The sequence below is a fragment of the Symphalangus syndactylus genome, chromosome 10 (assembly GCF_028878055.3).
Source record: "Symphalangus syndactylus isolate Jambi chromosome 10, NHGRI_mSymSyn1-v2.1_pri, whole genome shotgun sequence".
NCBI lineage: Eukaryota > Metazoa > Chordata > Mammalia > Primates > Hylobatidae > Symphalangus > Symphalangus syndactylus.
This window is the reverse complement of record NC_072432.2, coordinates 116,326,035-116,344,829: the sequence shown is the minus strand read 5'-3', so window position 1 is coordinate 116,344,829 and position 18,795 is coordinate 116,326,035. Positions and strand designations below refer to the sequence as shown.

General features: G+C 51.0%; 1 protein-coding gene and 1 long non-coding RNA gene across 4 annotated transcripts in view; one reads left to right on the top strand and one right to left on the bottom strand.

Annotated features, from left to right (window-relative positions):
- LOXL2 (lysyl oxidase like 2) overlaps positions 1-18,795 on the top strand; it is a 103,680-nt gene that overhangs the window by 75,260 nt on the left and 9,625 nt on the right. The window contains exons 7-10 of the mRNA XM_055295683.2: positions 5,985-6,136; positions 8,512-8,679; positions 11,434-11,599; positions 15,777-16,020. Of these exons, the coding sequence (XP_055151658.1) occupies positions 5,985-6,136; positions 8,512-8,679; positions 11,434-11,599; positions 15,777-16,020 (730 nt within the window). The remainder of the gene's footprint in view (positions 1-5,984; positions 6,137-8,511; positions 8,680-11,433; positions 11,600-15,776; positions 16,021-18,795) is intronic.
- LOC129491408 (uncharacterized) lies at positions 11-11,518 on the bottom strand. Of its 3 annotated transcripts, XR_010113948.1 has the most exons (4): positions 11,410-11,518; positions 9,475-9,557; positions 8,766-9,005; positions 11-3,745 (listed from the first exon to the last, which is right to left on the bottom strand). It is a non-coding gene; the product is annotated as an uncharacterized lncRNA (long non-coding RNA). The 3 variants fall into 3 exon arrangements; XR_010113949.1 differs by having other exon boundaries at positions 11-3,779; positions 9,475-11,443; XR_008660544.2 differs by having other exon boundaries at positions 9,475-11,443.

The following is an 18,795-nucleotide window of genomic DNA, read 5'->3' as shown; positions in this document are numbered from 1 at the left end:
GTCCTCAGACTAATTGAGAAAGGGCCTGCTTTTTATTAACTGTCCCGAACAAATCTTTCATGTGAGCAAAAAAACAGAAGGAAGGGAGGCTTTCAAGTGGGTCCCTTGGTGGAAAGTGATGTTGCAGCTAGAAGACGACACAGAAGAGGTCATTTCTGCTCCCCAGGAAGCCCCACGACCACCATTTATCCTTGTGAGCCTTGGTCATTCAACAGGAGGAGTTTTTACCCCGAAAAGACTGCAGTCTAGGAGTGCCCAGCCCTCCCCGAGACAACTGTGACTTGAGCGAGGGAAGTCATAGTCATTTCCTGGAATCTTTTCAGCGTTGACCAGCAGGGAGGCCGCTGCAGACCGTCGGCTGCTATGGCTGGGAAGGGATGAGTAGGAAGCAGAATAGGCTACAGACAAGGGGTGGGGTGGCCTGTCCAGTGAGGAGGGGATATTTCCATAGTGTCAGATGTTGGGCCATCACCCCACAGAAAGGAATGTGGTGAGGTCACTGATCACAGCCTGGAAGAAATGATAGCCCTCACTAGCCCAGGGGCTGAAACCACATCAAGTGGTTTTCTGTGTGAGATTCTAGAATCCTGCATTGAACTTAACCTCCAGCTGAGTCAAAGACCGTAGAGCTTTCCTCCTTCTAGAAGTGGAGCTCATCTGTCTAGTGCCATTGGTTGGTTCTTTCTACGGCCTACCAATGCCATAGCCTGCAGCGGGTCAGCTCTTACAGGGTCCCCTGACGTCGGAAGGAGGCCCGTATTCCAGTGGCCTCGAGAGAGTCCTGAGATGATGGACAGTACTGCTGGAGAGACCTCAGGTCTTCTAGTCCAAGAGATGAGGAGAACAAGTCTGAGGTCACCCCATTCATTGCTAGCAGAGAAAGACTGAAAGCCAAGTCTTCTAACTCTCAGACATGGGCTTCTTCCTTATGCCCACCTTGGCCCAGTCCTGTTCACATTCAGAGTGTCTCTCTGCCTCTGTTCTCCAGTCTGTGCAAGCTTCCAGGTGTGCACTGAAGTTTGGGAGTCTGGGGTGCACTCTGAGTCACATCATGCCACCTGGCAGCTTCCATTGGGCCATATAACAGTGCTCCTTCCCTGGGCACGGTGAGCTCCTCAGGATCCCCTGGATCTTTTTTTGAGACAGAGTCTCACTCAGTCACCCAGTGCAGTGGCGCGATCTCAGCTCACTGCAACCTCCGCCTCCCTGGTTCAAGCAATTCTCCTGCCTCAGCCTCCCAAGTAGCTGGGATTATGGGTGCCCACCACCACACCCAGCTAATTTTTGTATTTTTAGTAGAGATGGGGTTTCACCATGTTGGCCAGGCTGGTCTTGAACTCCTGACCTCAAGTGATCCACCCACCTCGGTCTCCCAAAGTGCTGTGATTACAGACAGGAGCCACTGCACCTGGCCTCCCTGGATCTTGACTATCCCTGCAGTCATTTACTGATTGGCCAACGTGTGGGTTTGTGCTCTCCAAGGGCCTACAGGACAAAGACCACTCATTCTGAGAAATAAACAGGCCCTCGATGACATAAGCATTCCATTTATCATGGGTGTGTGCTATGTGACCTAATTATTTCACTGCCCAGAGTAGCCAGAGGTTTCCAGGGGCCTGCAGAACTCTGGGAGAAAGAGGCATTTGGCATTTTTGATGCTGTCCTTGAAAGAAGCAGTGGATGATTGATATCTCCTGTCATGCTGGGCAGGGTCAACTCCAGTAGGCAGAAAGGGAAAAGTACCACATTTAATGTCAAGTCACAGAGCAGACAGGGTCAGCCCCTCGTCCCTGGCTCTCACTGATGGACTCAGTGACCACACCCACAGCCAGGAGGCGTGAAAGGGCGACGACTGGGAGTCAGGCAATCTGAGTCCTCCTCCCTGCCCGGCCACCTGCTTGCTTGGTGACCTTGAGCAACCTTCTGGGCCTCAGATTCTTCACTGTGAAACAAGGTGGCTGGACGCACAGCACCTGCAGCTCTGACTGGCTCCAGCCTCACCAGCATAGACGTGAGGTCCTGGTCAGGCTCTGTGCTCTGTGCCTTAGGACCCCTGCCCACATCGGGACCCCAACTGCCTGTTGGTGCCTCCACGTCCCTGCAAGGCTGCGTGCCACATGAGGGGAGCACCTGTGTCTTTATCTCTGTGTCCTTAGTGCCGAGTCTGCCAGCATGCAGCACTCCAGGGCTATTCATGTTGTAAAGAAAGAATGAATGAATGTGTTCCAGTTGAATCAGTAGGATCAGTAGAACAAATACTTGATGAAGAAGTTCCAACACTAGACCAGTGCTGTCTGATAGAAACAGAATAGGACTCACGCCTGTAATCCCAGGATTTTGGGAAGCAGAGGCAGGAGGATCACTTGGGCCTGGGAGTTCAAGACGAGCCTGGGCAACATAGTGAGACCCCCCCCCTCTACAAAATTTTTTAAAAAATTAGCCAGACATGGTGGCACACACCTGTGGTCCCAGCTATTCAGAAGGCTGAGGTGGGAGGATCACTTGAGCCCGGGAGGTAGGCTGCAGTGAACCATGATCGTCACTGCACTCCAGCTTGAGTGACATAGCAAAGACTCTGTCTCTCAAAAAGAAAACAAATAGAACAGGAACCACGTATGTAACTTTGCATTTTCTAGTAGCCACAATTTTAAAAAGATGACATTAGCTTTAATAATGTATTTTCTTTAAACCAGTGTATCCAAAATATTATTTCTACATGTAATCAATATGAATGCTATTAATGAGATCATTTGCATATTTGGTGCTAAGTCTTTGAAATCCAGTGTGTATTTTACACTTAACAGACATCTCAGTTTGCCTGCATTTCTGAGTAGACGAACTGGCTGGCTACATTTCAAGTGCTCAATAGCCACATGCAGCTGGTGGCTCCTGTACTGCAGGGGGCAGCTCCCCAGTTTTTCAGCAGTGGCTTGAAAACCCTTTTGCATGCAGTCCCCAAGAAGGAATGCACGTGACATGTAAAACTCCAGCAAAGGTTTTCTAAACAAGAGCTTGGCTTTACAACATGCAGAACCCGTGACATGTCCTATTCTGTTCTCTTGTGCTTCCTACAGTCTGATTATAACCAGCTTAGTTGACAGTTCAGCCCACTCATTGGCCTGGACCCATGGAAGCCGCAACACTGCTCTATGATGTTAGATGCAGCTTTTCCACTGTGCCCTAATTCTGCCTCAAGCCTTGTGGTCACCTAGGCCAGGGTTTGTATGTGGAGAAGAACAGAGCCAAGGTGGAGATGGGGAAGGCACCATGAGGAGGAGCAATTCAGGGCTGCTCCAGAACCCAGGAGTAGGGGACAGCTGCAGGTCAAGGATGCAGAACGCCAAGCCCAGGTCAGCAGAAGGAGCCAGAAGCCCGCAGACACCCAGACGCTGAAGCCAGATGCCCAGTTCAGTGTCCTTCAGAGCCTCTTCCACCCTGCGCAACCCCCCATGGAACTCAGTGGGGCAGGAAGAGAGTGAGCCACACTGGGCCTCTTTCTCTGTGCCCTTCCTTGGATGCACCATGGGTATGTGTGCTTCAGGAGGGAGGCCCTGCCCCCCGGGGCCTCGTCCCCAGATGTCTGAGACAGCCACGCAAGTTTACACAGACGTTCAGCCAGAAGGAGACCGACCAGTTGATTCTGAAGCACGCTAGGCTCTTAAGTTGGCTTTACATGTCCTGTCCAGTCTTGAGCTGTAGTCTTAGCAATCCACAAACATTGTTTGAGTGCTCTTCAGCTTGGATCCTGGAATGGAGAATGCATTTATTCCACAAAGACTCTGCTCTCCAGGAGTTCATGTCAAGTGGGAGAAATAAGAAATAACCTTAATCAGGCCAGGCATGGTGGCTCGCACCTGTAATCCCAGCACTTTGGGAGGCCGAGGTGGGCAGATCACAAGGTCAAGAGATCGAGACCATCCTGGCCAACATGGTGAAACCCCATGTCTACTAAAAACACAAGAATCAGCTGGGCATGGTGGCATGTACTTGTATTTCCAGCTACTCAGGAGGCTGAGGCAGAAGAATCACTTGAGGGAGGCGGAGGTTGCAGTGAACTGGGATTACGCCACTGCACTCCAGCCTGGTGACAGAGCGAGACTCCGTCTCAAGATTAAAAAAAAATAATAACCTTAATCAGAAATAACTTACACTAACAAATAGATGATATAGAAGACATAATACTGAAAATATCCACCATTTACTGAGTCCCTAGTCACTTGACAGACACTTCATTCCCCATAATCTCAACCTGGGCCGGGCGCAGTGGCTCACGCCTGTAATCCCAGCACTTTGGGAGGCCAAGGCGGGCAGATCACTTGAGGTCAGGTGTTAGAGACCAGCCTGGCTAACATGGGGAAACCCCGTCTCTACTAAAAATACAAAAATTAGCAGGGCATGGTGGTGCACACATGTAGTCCTAGCTACTTGGGAAGCTGAGGCAGGAGAATTGCCTGAACCTGGGAGGTGGAGGTTGCAGTGAGCCGAGATGGCATCACTGCACTCCAGCCTGGGCAACAGAGTAAGACTTCGTCCCACCCACCCACCCCTCACCCCCCCCAAAAAAAAAAATCCCAATCTGGCAAAGCACATATTATAATTGGCCTTTTACAGATGAGGAAGGTAGAGCTAAAGCTTTTATCACTCTCCAAGAAAATTCAACCTAATCTTCAACCTCAAGCTGAATTCAATCTCAGGCTGCCTGCCCAGCTCACTGCCACTTGAGCAAGATGTGTAAAAAGCAAAAGTTCAGACAAGTGGGAGGTCTTTCAAGCTGCACCATGGAGGAGGATGGAGGTTTTTCTTCAAGGCAGGCTTCTCCTTAGATGGAGGCAGAAAGAGGGCAGTGCAGGAGGAAGGAGATAGCCAGGGCTTCCCTAGACGGAGGAGAACGCGGGCGTTTGGACCAGATCAGCCCAGCTGTTTCCCAGACAGAACCTTCTGCTCTTTCCCAACATAGGGCTTTCTCTCCTGACTGTCTCTGTGCCCATGAGCTGTGGGCCTTGCTTGCTTCCTGGGCTCCGATTAGGATCAATGCCTTGTCACAGCCTTTCCACGCTAGTCTTTTGATGCTTCCAGCCACCATCACCGATGCGTTTTTATGCATTTTATAAAATTCCAAGGAATTGGAAGCATCATCATTTATGAATTTCCAAGGGAATAGAAACTTGGCTCCTGCCTGCTAATATGGGTTGATCTAGAAGTTGGTTTTTGGCCTCAGTAAGCCTCGATACCAGCTGTCTCCAGAACCCCCCAGCAGGGTCGAGGGCCCTCCTTTCAGCCCCAGAGCACCTGTTGTGACCTTCATCTCTGTTACTGACCACGTCGTATCACAAGCCTTTTTGTAAGTTTTGCCTCCCCCAGGAACTGGGAGCTCTTTGGGGCAGGGGCCTGCCTTACCCATCTTTGAATCCTCAGCCCCTAGCAGGGAGGCAGAGGGTAACAGGTGTGGTATCTATGCCTGTGTCACTAGCTCCTGAGTACTGAACTGTGCTCTGTGATTTCCCTTCACTCCATCCATACCTTTATTTTTTAAATCCCTTTTTCTAACTCAATCTAACTTGTACATGCCATCTGTTTCCTGCAGGGACCCTGACAGATACAGCAATAGTTGTACCTTTGAGATTCATAAATGTGTGGAATATTAAAGTCGGGAAGGAAACTTACACAACTTATAGTCCAATTCCTTTGGACTAGAAAAAGGATGAGAGAAAACTGGTATTCAGAGAGGCTGAGTGATCGGCCAAGGTCACACAGCAAATTAGTAGCAAACTTTATTTGCTCTTGTGGGATAAGTGAATCCCAAGAGAATTAGCACTGTTCTCTCTCTGGGGAGAAGAGGCTTGGGTCATTGAGCTGATTACGAGAGGCAGTGGGGAGAGTTCTGAGGATGGGAGAGGCATGTTCTTATTGTCCAGGGCTTTCTTGCCACTCCAGAAAGCTTCCTAACAAAGCTTTCATAAATAATGTTTATTCTCCCCTTGCAGGGATCGGACCCATCCACCTCAACGAGATCCAGTGCACGGGCAATGAGAAGTCCATCATAGACTGCAAGTTCAACGCTGAGTCTCAGGGCTGCAACCACGAGGAGGATGCTGGTGTGAGATGCAACACCCCTGCCATGGGCTTGCAGAAAAAGGTGAGGGGACTGGACACCTAGAGGGAACTGTAACTAAGGCCGCAGAAAGTATAGCCACAGAGCTCTGGGGTGAACCCAGGAAGTGACCAGGCGCTGCTGCGAGTACTGCTGCAGACATTGCCACTTGGCATTTGCAATGTTTAGTTCCCCCTCTGAACTTCGGGCCTGGCCCTGGCCTGGCAGCAGGCCCAAGCCCCTGTGTGCAGTGTGAGCTGGAAAGGCCCTGCCTCCTTGCATGTTAACATCTGAGTTGAGTTACCTCACCTCTGCCCCACCACCTCCAAAGACAGGCGTAGGACCAGCTAGCCACAACCTTATCAAAACGGTGCAGCCTGGCTATGCTCTGCTGGCTGCAGGCGTTCTGTTTCCTTTACTCATCTTCAGAAAACTGGGCTGCCACACACTTCGCTCCCTTCTTTAAGGGACACTGTGCTGCTGCCACTGAGAACCAAAGGAATAGGAAAAGGGAAATGCCTGGGCTGTTTTAAGAGACTTGGAGAGGGCTTGACCTTCCCTGGCATCCTCCTTGGGTAAGGAGGTGGAGAGGGTGAGGACAGAGGCTCCCGGCTGACCATGAGGTCCCGTAGGCTCCATTGTCACTGGTGAGGTCAGACCCCGCTCACCAGAAAGCAGCACGGTTTCCAGGATGCTGACGCTCTACGTGGGGCCCTGGGAATGGTAAGCTGTGTCCTTTGCTGAGTTAGAACTGCATGCCAGCTACACTGTGCGCCCCAGTCTTCTCTAGAAAATGAGATAAGCTCCCCAATGCATGAAGTGTCCAGATTCCTTCCGGAACAGTCAAACCCTTCTGTCATAGAGGCCATCCCAGGCCTGGTTAGCCTTAACGTCTTGGAGCCTTGGGAAGTGCCTTTGGTGACCACGTGTTTTCCTGGCCCCAGAGGCAACGAGGCAGCCACATTCTGCAGCCAGAGCCTCTGAGACTTGCCTTGGCTTTAGGACCTAGAACGGGAACACTGCTCTGGCTCAGGAAAGAGATGAGGGAGGGTAGGGAAGGACTGGAGGGAAGTGGATGCATTGGAGAGAGACGAGAGATAAAATTCACAGGCGAAGACTGACAGGATGTGAGATAAGAGAGTGGGAGAGATCAAGAATTGCTCCTGTTTCTGGCTTGAATAACAGCAGATTCAGGAGCCAAGCAAACTATGATATGTGGCCAAGACCACCCCTCCTCCTGGTTTTTTATTCGTTTGTTTTTTGAGACAGTGTCTTGCTCTGTTGCCCAAGCTGGACTGCAGTGGTATGATCATAGCTCACTGCAACCTGAAACTTCTGGGCTCAGGGGATCCTCCCACCTCCCAAGTAGCTGGGACTACAGGTGTGCACCACCATACCTGGCTCATTTTTTTTTTTTTTTTTTTTTTTTTGAGACGGAGTCTCGCTCTGTCGCCCAGGCTGGAGTGCAGTGGCGCAATCTCAGCTCACTGCAAGCTCCGCCTCCCGGGTTCACGCCATTCTCCTGCCTCAGCCTCTCCGAGTAGCTGGGACTACAGGCGCCTGCCACCACGCCCGGCTAATTTTTTTGTATTTTTAGTAGAGACGGGGTTTCACCATGGTCTCGATCTCCTGACCTCGTGATCCGCCCGCCTCGGCCTCCCAAAGTGCTGGGATTACAAGCGTGAGCCACGGCGCCCGGCCACCTGGCTCATTTTTTAAATTTATTTCTTTGTAGAGATGGGGTCTCACTATGTTGCGCAGGCTGGTCTCAAAATCCTGGGCTCAAGTGATCCTCCCACCTTGGCCCGGCAAAGTGCTGGGATTACAGGCATGAGCTACCATACCCAGCCTGTTTTTTAAAATAAAGTTGTATCGGAACATGGCCACACCCAGTCATTTAGGATAAAGAGAAAAGACAAGTTCAGATTTGTGATCTCTGAGATACCAAGCGGAGTTGTCAAACAGGCAGCTGGTTAGGTGGGTCTCAGACCAGCAGGGGAGCCATGGGACAAGATGCCAGTGGCTCTGGAACCCGCCAGGTAGGGGGTGTGGCAAAGAGAACAGTGCCCAGGCAGGAGTCTTGTGGGATTCCAACATGTCAAGGTCCCGAGGGCACCATCCTCCCAAAGAGCAGCCCCCCTACTGATAGGCTCGTGGGGAGCAGGGTCAGCTTCTGCTGCGGGGCTCAGTGGAGTCACTGGGCCTCCCCAGCTGCTTAGGGTGCCTGGGGTGGGGACCTCACTATAAGACCATGCTAGGCACAGCGCTGCCACTGGGGGCTCCCAAGGGTGCTGCTGAATCTGAGTGTGTCCCGGGCAGCACCACCTGGCTTAGGACTCCAGGACACCGGGGCTGATGGCAGGTAGTGGGGAAGCTCCCTTGTCCCTCTTGGTGACCGTGGCCTTCCTTTGTGTCTGCAGCTGCGCCTGAACGGGGGCCGTAATCCCTACGAGGGCCGAGTGGAGGTGCTGGTGGAGAGAAACGGGTCCCTTGTGTGGGGGATGGTGTGTGGCCAGAACTGGGGTATCGTGGAGGCCATGGTGGTCTGCCGCCAGCTGGGCCTGGGATTCGCCAGCAACGCCTTCCAGGTGAGAAGACCCAGCCTCAGACCCCGCATTCACCCCCCATGCGGTCTGACCACACTGTCTTCAGTCAGCCCCCCTCTCCCACCTACCTTCCCTAGCCGTGCAGGCAGGACAGAGCAGGTTGCCCTGGACCCAGAGGCAGGGAGCCTCGCTCTGGCCACAGCGCTGCTCCTTACAGGCCTGAGTCCTCGGGCAGGTCGCTCCCACCTCTGCCTCTATTTCTCGGCTGCAGAACGAGGGGCTGGGCTCTGCTTTTCATGGTCCACTCCTGCTCTGCACACTGGGGTTCACCCTGGGCTCAAGGCTGATCCTGGGGGGTCCTGATGTGCCTTGTGCAGAAGGAACCAACTCAGTCCTTCGGGGAGGTGGTGACCCCCAGCCCAAGTCTCAGCCCCCCCTAAACACCTTAGCTTGCTCCCTTGAAACCCGCGATGGTCTGAACACATTTCCCCGCTGGCATCTGTGCTTAATGCATTCTCCCATTGACACGCTAGGGAATCTCCAAGCCTTGTCACATCAGCTGCTCTTCCTCCCACTGCCCCTTCTCCAAAGAGAGAGTGACTCAGCTGAGAACAACTGAGCTCTCGTCCTAGTTCCCACCCTCCCGCCCCCATCACAGAGCAGCAACAAAATAGGAGGCTCTGGGTCTAATCCCGACGTGTTCCCACCAGCTGGCTGTGTAATGGTCTGGGGCAAAGCAGCCACCCTTCTCTGCCTCAGTTGTCCTCCCTGTGACATGGAATGAATAATCCCAAGACCTCAGTATCCTGCTCTAAACACTTCCATTAAGCAGCTTACAGAACAGGAAGATGCTTGAGACCCTCCTCTTGTGTTGTTCATCCTGACTCCAGCTCTCCTTCGCCAGTGGCCCTTCTTGGGGCCTAAGAAAGGGGTTTAGGGAGAGAAGAGGAGAATTCCTGCATCCTCACTGAGTCTGACTGTCTCCCATGGGCTGGGTGGGTCCCCGGTCGCTCCAATGGGAGGTCCTGAGCCCTGAGCAGAAGCTGCCTGGGGTCCCCTGCCCTATGGCTCCTCATTCCGGCATCCAGAAGGGGCAGGCCTTTGAAATCGCTGCTTACGCCCTCTGGGAGCTTGGCTTCTCCAGGCAACGCAGTGTTTCTGCTAATATTGTTTATGACAAGCCAGGGCACTCTCTAAATCTCCAAGGAGAGTGGAAAAACAGTGCCACATTTCAAGGGAGTCTTTGTCCAGATATTTTTCTTCCCGGTCAGCTCATTCCTAAGACACCTGGGCCTCAGCTGGGGTCATGAAATAGGCCTGGGACTGACATTTGTACCAAATCTGCCACGGATTACAAGCCCCATCCCTTCTCAAGTCCCCATTTTTTTCATCTGGAGGATGGAGGTGGGTATTGGTCAAGTTCTCTAGAGAAACAAAACCAATAGGTTGTATGAATGTGTATTTGTGTGTGTGTGTGTGTGTGCTATCAACCAATAGGATGTATGAATGTGTGTTTATATATGTGTGTGTGTATATCTCTCACAACACACAGCATGAAGAAAGATATTTCTTTTAAGGAATTGGCTCATCCAATTATGGGGTTGGCAAGTCTGAAGTCTGCAGAGTAGACCAGCAGGCTGGAAGCATTGATGCTGCAGCTTGAGTCTGAAGTCAGTCTGTGGTCAGAATGGCCTCTTCCTTGGAAGGCCTCAGGTTTTTGTTTGTTTGTTTGTTTTTTAACCCCTTAAGATCTTCAACTGATTGGATGAGAATTGCCCATATTATGGAGGGTAATCTGCCTTACTCAAAGTCTACTGATGAAAATGTTAATCTCATCTAAAAACAGCCTCACGTAAACATCTAGAATAGTGTTTGACCAAATATCTGGGTACTGTGGCTTAGCCAAGTTGACACATAAAATGAACCATCACAGGAGAGTTTAGATATTACTACTTCCAAGGCCCTTCCTATCCTGATGGTCTGTCTCTGACGATCCCGAGAAGACCTCCCTGAGCTCTAATCCTGCCTCAGCCTCCAAGCCCGAGGGACCTGAGGAACACAGCACCTGTGTTCTCATCCCATTTCTGTACCTGACGGCCCCATTCTGCTCCTCATTTTTCTCTGCTGGAAACTTCTCTGAAGCGTAAGAGTAAATCCTAACAGTATTTTGAAGCCCCATAGAGCAAAGGGGCCAAATAAATCCCAGCATCCTAAGCCTCGGATCTCCTCAGCTTCTGTGCAGAACTACTCTATTAATTGCTCTTTAAACTGGGGAAAAGTCTAAATTCAGAATTCTGTCTTTATAACATGTCTAACGATTGACCTGTGCAAATAGATTTCTTCTTCTCTCCCACCACTTCCAATCAACCAGTAACATCTTCCTGGAGCACTGTGTTGAGAAGGATTCTGAGATCCTATTGGGGCTTAGAGGAGAGAGTGCTGTGATTGATTAGCAATGTCTGCCCTGGGTCAGGACTAGGGAGTGGGCAACCTGAGTTGCATGCACCTGCCATTCCTGACACACAGCCTTGCAGTGTTTGACCACAACCTTAGCTCTACTTCCCTGAGGGAGAGAGTGACAGAGTCCAAGTGCTACGGTCAGGAGACCTGGATTCCCACTCACTCTGCCACCAACTAACTGCACAGCTTGGATAGGTGACTCTCTGTGCTGTCTCCATCCGAAAAATGGGATCATAAAACGTTGGGATTTTTGTGAGGCTGCAAGTGTATAGGAGGATATGAGAAAGTGACAGTTCAAGATGATGTACTCACCATTTGTTTTGTTGGTTCTTCCAGGAGACCTGGTATTGGCACGGAGATGTCAACAGCAACAAAGTGGTCATGAGTGGAGTGAAGTGCTCGGGAACGGAGCTGTCCCTGGCGCACTGCCGCCACGACGGGGAGGACGTGGCTTGCCCCCAGGGCGGAGTGCAGTACGGCGCCGGAGTTGCCTGCTCAGAAAGTGAGAGCTCCTCCCCTCCCTCCCCACCGGGCTCCCGAGGGTACCAGAGTCCCACCAGTTATTCCTCAAGAGACTCCGAAGCCTTGCCATGAGCCAAGCAATAGAGGAAGGTGAAATGAAATCCTAAGGGAGAAAAACTGGGGGCAAGAGAGATGACCGCCACCCCAACCACAGACCACTATGACGTAGTGGGGAGAAAAGCGGGAGTGGGGGGCTGCAATCTGTAGCCCGGGTTCAGTCACAGGACCACTGCTACTGCAGTGACCCAGGGCAGACTGCATGACTGAGAGTGCCTCCGTCATGCCAGTTAAATGAGGTCAATGACATCTTCCGTGGGTGTTGGCTTCCTCCCTCCACCTCCTCTGTAGAGCATTTCCTGTTTTCAGACCCTGGAGGTCACTTAGCTGCCTGGTGGTTCACTGGGAGTCCTAGAGAGATTGAGCCCATAGAAGGGAATGCCAGCCAGGAGTCAGATTGACCCACTTCCTGAAGCCTCCCTCCCATGCTGAGAGAAGAGGAGCAGTAGACAACCTTTTGGAATGCTGTCCTCCTGAGCCCAAACCCTGCCCTCCCTTTCCTGGCCTTATAATATAAACCCACACGCAGCCATCTCCATTGGGAGGCCTAGGTAACTTGAGACCAGAGAACTTGAGACCAGACCCTGCCTTGGCCAGAGAACTTGAGATCAGACCCTGCCTTATTGGCTGATCTTGGAAAAGCGTGTCAGCCTCTGTGGTCTATAGTTGTAGTTTTCCCTAGAAATTAGAAATCAAGTGTGACAATTAATATGTGCAAGGGCTTGATAAACAAAGATGCACTGTCATCCTGCTATCACGGAGAATACAGGATTGAACTGAGCCCAGCAGCTGCGTCTCCCACCAACCCCTTTTAGACTCACTAGCATCTCCTAGCCCTTGCAAAGCAGGACCTCAGGGCAGGCTTCTCTGGGTAGACATCACAAGCTATCACATCCTTGTGAGAGGAGAGATGGCAAGATCACCATCTTACCAGCTCCCCAGGGGAAAGCATCCCAGCAGAGAGGAACAGCCACTCCCCTGTCAGGGGCCTTTTCTTTATCAATTTATTTATATTTGCAATATCCCATCTTTTCCAGAAGGAAATTAAGGTAATACAAACCTAAATACAATTCAAGGTAGCATAAAATAAAAACAGATGAAAGATAGACAGGTGCTGGCAAAATGGTAGTGGCTGAAAATGGAGCCAGGGAGGGATTAATTTTAAAAATGTGTACTGGGGGTTCTATACATTTATTATAAGTAGGTCATTAATTTCACAGTGAGCTTCCTAGCAGCCAGAGCAAAGAGAAAACTGGTCATTAATATAACTAACAGTACCTATGAGATGGAAACAAACTCATGAGTAAGAGAAGCCCACAACTCTAGAGATGAAAGGGAATTTCTGTCTTGAGGACTGAGATTTATGAGATGAACGATGCCATCAGATCCTCATGGAAGATCCAAAAATGAGTTTCATGGGGAGATTTCTCAGAATGCTCCACAGCTTAGGCTGAAGCGTCACTGGGAGCGTGTCTGCAGTGGGGCAGTAGTCTTTGGGGCCAGGAACACAGCTCTTGGCTGCTCTGGCTAAATGCATGTTAGAGTATTCAGGGAAATAAAGTAATTCTTCAGGCAACCCTTCTCACCCCACCAACTGCATATGCTAGAAATCTACACATCCTCCTTGATTCTCCCTCTTCCCCACCACCCCCATGTCCAGTCCCTCTTGATTTTTACCTTTCAGTATTTTCTCAACCTTCTCTATGTCTTTCCCTGCCACTGTTGCTGCCTGTGTCCAGATGACCACCTTCCACACAGCATCACTGCAAAGGAGATCCCTACAGTGACACGTGCCTCTGTGGTGGCTTCCCCTCCTCTCCCCTCCCCAAAGCCAGAGCCAAGGCCACGTCCCACTTAAATCCCACCCAAGGGGCCCACCGCACTTCCGTGACCAGGGGCTCGCACAGGCCTCGTGTTGTCCAGCCTCCTCCCTGGCCACCCCCTCCTGTCCTCATTGTCTGCACCACACTGGCTTTGACCCTCCCTGGTGCCACAGGGGCCTGGCACAGGCTGTTTGTTTTGGCCCAGCCTCATCCTTAGTGTTATTTCCTTGAATCCCCACTCCTCCTTCAGAGAAAAACTAAAACACAACTTCTCCCAAAGCAGCCTCCTGACCACCCACCTGACAGGCTCCTCCCGTTACAATTCCCATCATACCCCGCATTTCTCCCACCAGCTCTTGTTGCGGTAGTTAATTATTATGTGCTGAATATGTCTCTCTCTTGCTAGAGTCTAGGGTAGTTCCACCTCTGCCTTGCTCAGCTTTGTCCAGAGAGCCTAGCACAGTGCATCGTAATACTCGAGCCATGGGTAGGTGGAAGGATGCCACCTAGGAGTTCTGCTGCCTGCTGGATGCAGAGGAGGCCAAGTCCCCAATCCATGGCAGGTGTTGAGATTGCAGGTCTCAGGCTACCAGCTAAGCACAGACCATGGTACATTAATGATCCCTCGCCTCACCAGCTGGCGGGAGAGCCCAAGTGGAGACCTCCGTGCTCAGCTCAGAGGTATTCAGAGGGGCTGTCAACCAATAAGAGGCTCACACGACACCCTCATAAAAATAAGCGTGCCCAGAACACTCGGTGCAGGGCAATGCTGCATCCTGGTGTAGCCTCCAAGAAGAAATACTTGTCAGTAAATGGGAGCCTCCTGATTTACGGCTTCCATGCCCCACCCCACGTGCCATCTGTGTGCACCCTTTCCCTACCCTTTGGTTCCACACCCAATTCTTGCGAGTGGATCTGCTCTCTAGAGGATGCCAGCTCTGTCAGGTGCCAGTGAGCTCACAGGGTTTACTGAGAACCCACTGGGCTCTGCTGCAGCCTATAAGCCTGGAGGGGGAGGGGGAGGGGGAGAAGGAGAAGGGAGACAGAGCTCCCTCCACGTGCTGGTGAACTTGAGGGAAGCAAACTCACAGACTCTGCTTGCTTAAAATTTACAAGCAATTCTGCCGAGCAGTCTAGGGGAAAAAAAAAAAATTTGCAAGCAACCTGTCAAAATAAAAGATGGCAGGATCTTGTGATCACTGATTCATATATGGCATTTTTCTATGTACTAGAAATGCTCACTGAAAGCTCACTTCTAAAGGTAAAGCCTACAGTCAATCCTTTTGCAAAGAAGCTAAGCCTTCTAATACAATTGTTTAGTAAACGTAGATGGTAGCCATCAGTCATTCTTTTAACACCTGCTATGTGCAGTGCACTAATTGAGTAAATCGAGCATTGTAAAAGACAGGCACCTGGGGAAAACTCTCCCATAGGGCAGCAGTGTGTGCCGTGGAACCTGGAAGAACCTGTTAAGAAGGCAATTTGGCAATAGAAATCAGAGACTTAAAAATAGACAGTGCTTTCTCCTAGCACTTTCACTTACAGAGATATATTCTAAAGAAAAAAATAAGTTATATGCACAGATTTACTACAGGGTATTTATCACAGCTCGTAACTGAAAAATTCTAAACAGCCAATATATCTAAAAATATGAGCTAGAGCTAGGAATTAAATATGTAGCCATGAAATGAATGTGCTGTAATGGATATATGTCAACGTGAAAATATGTCAAGATGTATTTTAAGGGGAACTGTATTAGTGTACCATAAATCTACAGGCAATATTATACCTGTTGGAAAATATATCATTCCCAGAAGAAGCAGACCAAGGTATTAGAGGTGTTCTTTCTCTCTGGGTAGCACAATCACATCGTTGTTGTTGTTTTTGCATTTTATTATGGAAAACTTGAAGCCACTTGAAAGTAGAATAATATAATTAACCCCCATGTGCTCATCACTCACATTCAGTGCTTATGAGCCACGGGATCTGTTAATGTACCACGATCTGTGCTTAGCTCGTAGCCTGGGACCAGGTGTGTGAGATTTTAACCTCTCGCTCATCTGCACCGATAACTGAAGAGTTGTCAAAGAGGACTCACAGCAGAGGAAAAGAGGAATTTAGGATCTTGCTAAACAAGAAGGTAACCTTGAGGAGCCCTTGAGTCATTCCAGAAGGTAGTGGTAGGCAGGAGAGGGGTTTGTCCCAGCTCAAGAATCAGAAGTGGAAGCCTCGGGGAGGGGTTTCTTGCCTTGTTGACCAGCATGCCGTCCTCCCCAGCCGCCCCTGACCTGGTCCTCAATGCGGAGATGGTGCAGCAGACCACCTACCTGGAGGACCGGCCCATGTTCATGCTGCAGTGTGCCATGGAGGAGAACTGCCTCTCGGCCTCAGCCGCGCAGACCAACCCCACCACGGGCTACCGCCGGCTCCTGCGCTTCTCCTCCCAGATCCACAACAATGGCCAGTCTGACTTCCGGCCCAAGAACGGCCGCCACGCGTGGATCTGGCATGACTGTCACAGGTAGGCCTGGCTCGCCACCCTCCCCACTAAGCTGCCCAGTGGACGTCCTGCAGGCCCCAGATGGGAGTTCAGAGTTGCTAGGGTCACTTAGAGCCAAGAGGCTGCATGACCTGGGGATAGGATCCTCCTAAGTGAGGGGCTTGCGTCTGCCACACTGGCTGTCACATTTCCCGAAGCCATTCTCCACTCCAAGTTCCCCTGGCCTGCCGCCCCTTCTTCCTGCCTCCAACGCTTCTAACATCAGGAAACACACTTTGTTTTGAGCGCCCATACACTCCTCATTGACTTTCAGCCCATGGTTTCCAAGTGTGTCCACAGGTTTGTGCGCTGCCAGGTACTCCAGGCTCTGCAGTTGTTGGACTCTGAGTTCCTTTAGAAATATTCCCAGCCTGGCGCAGTGGCTCACGCCTGTAATTCTAGCACTTTGGGAGGCTGAGGCGGGCGGATCACGAGGTCAGGAGATCAAGACCATCCTGGCTAACACGGTGAAACCCCATCTCTACTAAAAATACAAAAATTAGCCAGGCGTGGTGGCAGGTGCCTATAGCCCCAGCTACTCGGGAGGCTGAGGCAGGAGAATGGCGTGAACCTGGGAGGTGGAGGTTGCTGTGAGCTGAGATCACGCCACCGCATTCCAGCCTAGGTGACAGAGCCAGACTCTGTCTCGAAAAAAACATATATATATATTCCACGTACTGGTATGTATTTTAAATACCTCTAGGAAGACAATGGTTGTGGAGACTGAAGTCTAGGCCCAAGAGTCCTGAGACCTGGTCTCTAAACGCAGCCATGCCTCTAGCCAGCTGCATGATGTCAGGTCAGCTGGGCCACATCACCTGGGACCTCACCTGTCCCTTCTAGCGCTGTCAGTCTGTGGACCTGATCCCAGCGCTGCAAATCCCAGACAAGGACAGAAGAACAGGGTGAATCCTGCAGCCAGCCCTGGCTAGAGCCACCACAAGCCATCTGCTCATCCTCTTACCTTCCCTCTGCTTGTTTTTCCTTTTTTTTGCCTGGACTCTTAATCTCATCCAGAGCCTGCTGTCTCTGCCTGTCCAGGGATTTTTTTGCTCAGACCTGAGCTGGGTGGATAGAGGGAAGAGCAGCAGGCACACTCTTGGAAAGGCAGGGAGACAGGCCTCTACCACTGAATACAGCAGGAAGCCCCTGAGGGGCTACAGATGTGGCCTAGTCATTGCCCTTCTCCACACTCGGATGGACCATCTATACAATCGAGCCTTTGCACCACATCCCTGCTTCTCAAAGCGAGGTCCTTGGACCAGAGGTATCTGCCACCACCTGAGAGCCTGGGACCTGCTCAATCCCAGAGCCCGTTGCAGACCTACGCATCAGCGTCTGCATTTAGCAGGATTCTCAGGTGACCGTGTGCACACTGAAGTCTGAGAAGCCCTTGTCTAGATGATGTTGAGGCTCCGCTGCAGCTCCGGAATGTGGTCATCACTGTTATGGGCAGAACTAACATGTCCTGGCCCCTTCTAAGTGTCAGGCCCAGGGAACCTTCGTTCTCCTAGAAAAGGACACAGAGGCTTGGAGTTGTCTCTTGCCCAAGATAGTGCTAGGAGTTGCGGAGAGCAGGGATCCCGGCTCGGGCCTGTCTGACTCCAAACCGCATGCTCTTTCTTTTTTGTCTGCTGACTTTTCATCAGAAATCTATCTTTGGCTTTTTTTTTTTTTTCTTCATATCACAACTGATGACCTAGTCACATTCAAATCAGTTTTGGGATAGAGTTGTTCCACTAGTCTCACAAGAAAGGACTGTGGTAGAATTCAGGTGTGCTGATTTTCCATTCAAACAATTGAATGTTCTGAACGTCCTAATTAGCCCAAGAAGGTGTGGTCTTTATAGAGAAGCACGCCAGTCTTCTTCAGGGTGTAAGTCAGTAGAGTTAAAGTCATGACGGTTACAGTGCTTGGCTCCCTTCGGGGAACGTGTGGGTGGAAGCCCGGGGCAGCGGGGGCTGACGCTGCCTGTGGGTCTATAAGCAGAAGGTAATTGCATCCCAGCCCTGCATATGGCAGCCCACCCAGAGATTACATGGTAGGAACCTCCCTGTGCCATATACTTACTCTGCAGGGAATCCGTCTCCTCTAAGAATAGGCACATGGCGACATCCTGGGAATGTTCTGATCTGGAGACTCTGGCTCCCTGCCTGCTCCCCAACCCCCCGCTCCCCCGCTTTTCCTGTGGTCTATTTTATTTCTTTGCTTACAGATGTTCCAGTCAATGGCTTGGGAGGGGATGGGAGGGAAGGAAGGACATGCTGAGCACATGTATCTTCTGGTCTCCCCCTCCTGGTCCATAGCTGAGAAACGATGACCGTAAGATCCTAGGGACCTTAAGAGGAGTCCCTCAAGCTCCAGGTGCCTTCTCTAGGTGCTGTGGGAGGAACAGGATCCTGGCCTCAAACCTCTGTTGAGCTCCTTTTGGAAGCTGATGAGAGCTGGCCCTTCCTCTCCTCAAAACAAATATTTCTAGAAGTTTAATAGCCTATGTCAGCAGATTTGCAGACACTCTGAAGGCCATCTGGAGCCAGGCTTGAGAACCCTGGCTTAAATTAGTGGGAATGGGAAAAAATGCCATTTCCAGTTTAATTGATGCTACCTTGAGGAAGAGAGCTCTGTTCTCTGAAAGCCCTTGGCTGAAACTCAAAGACTGACCCCCTTGGAAATTTCCTTGACAACCAGACCTGGAGGAAAGTGCTGCCGGAGTTATTCTCTCATGTGCACTGTGCCCTGGCCGATGGGCTCCATGCG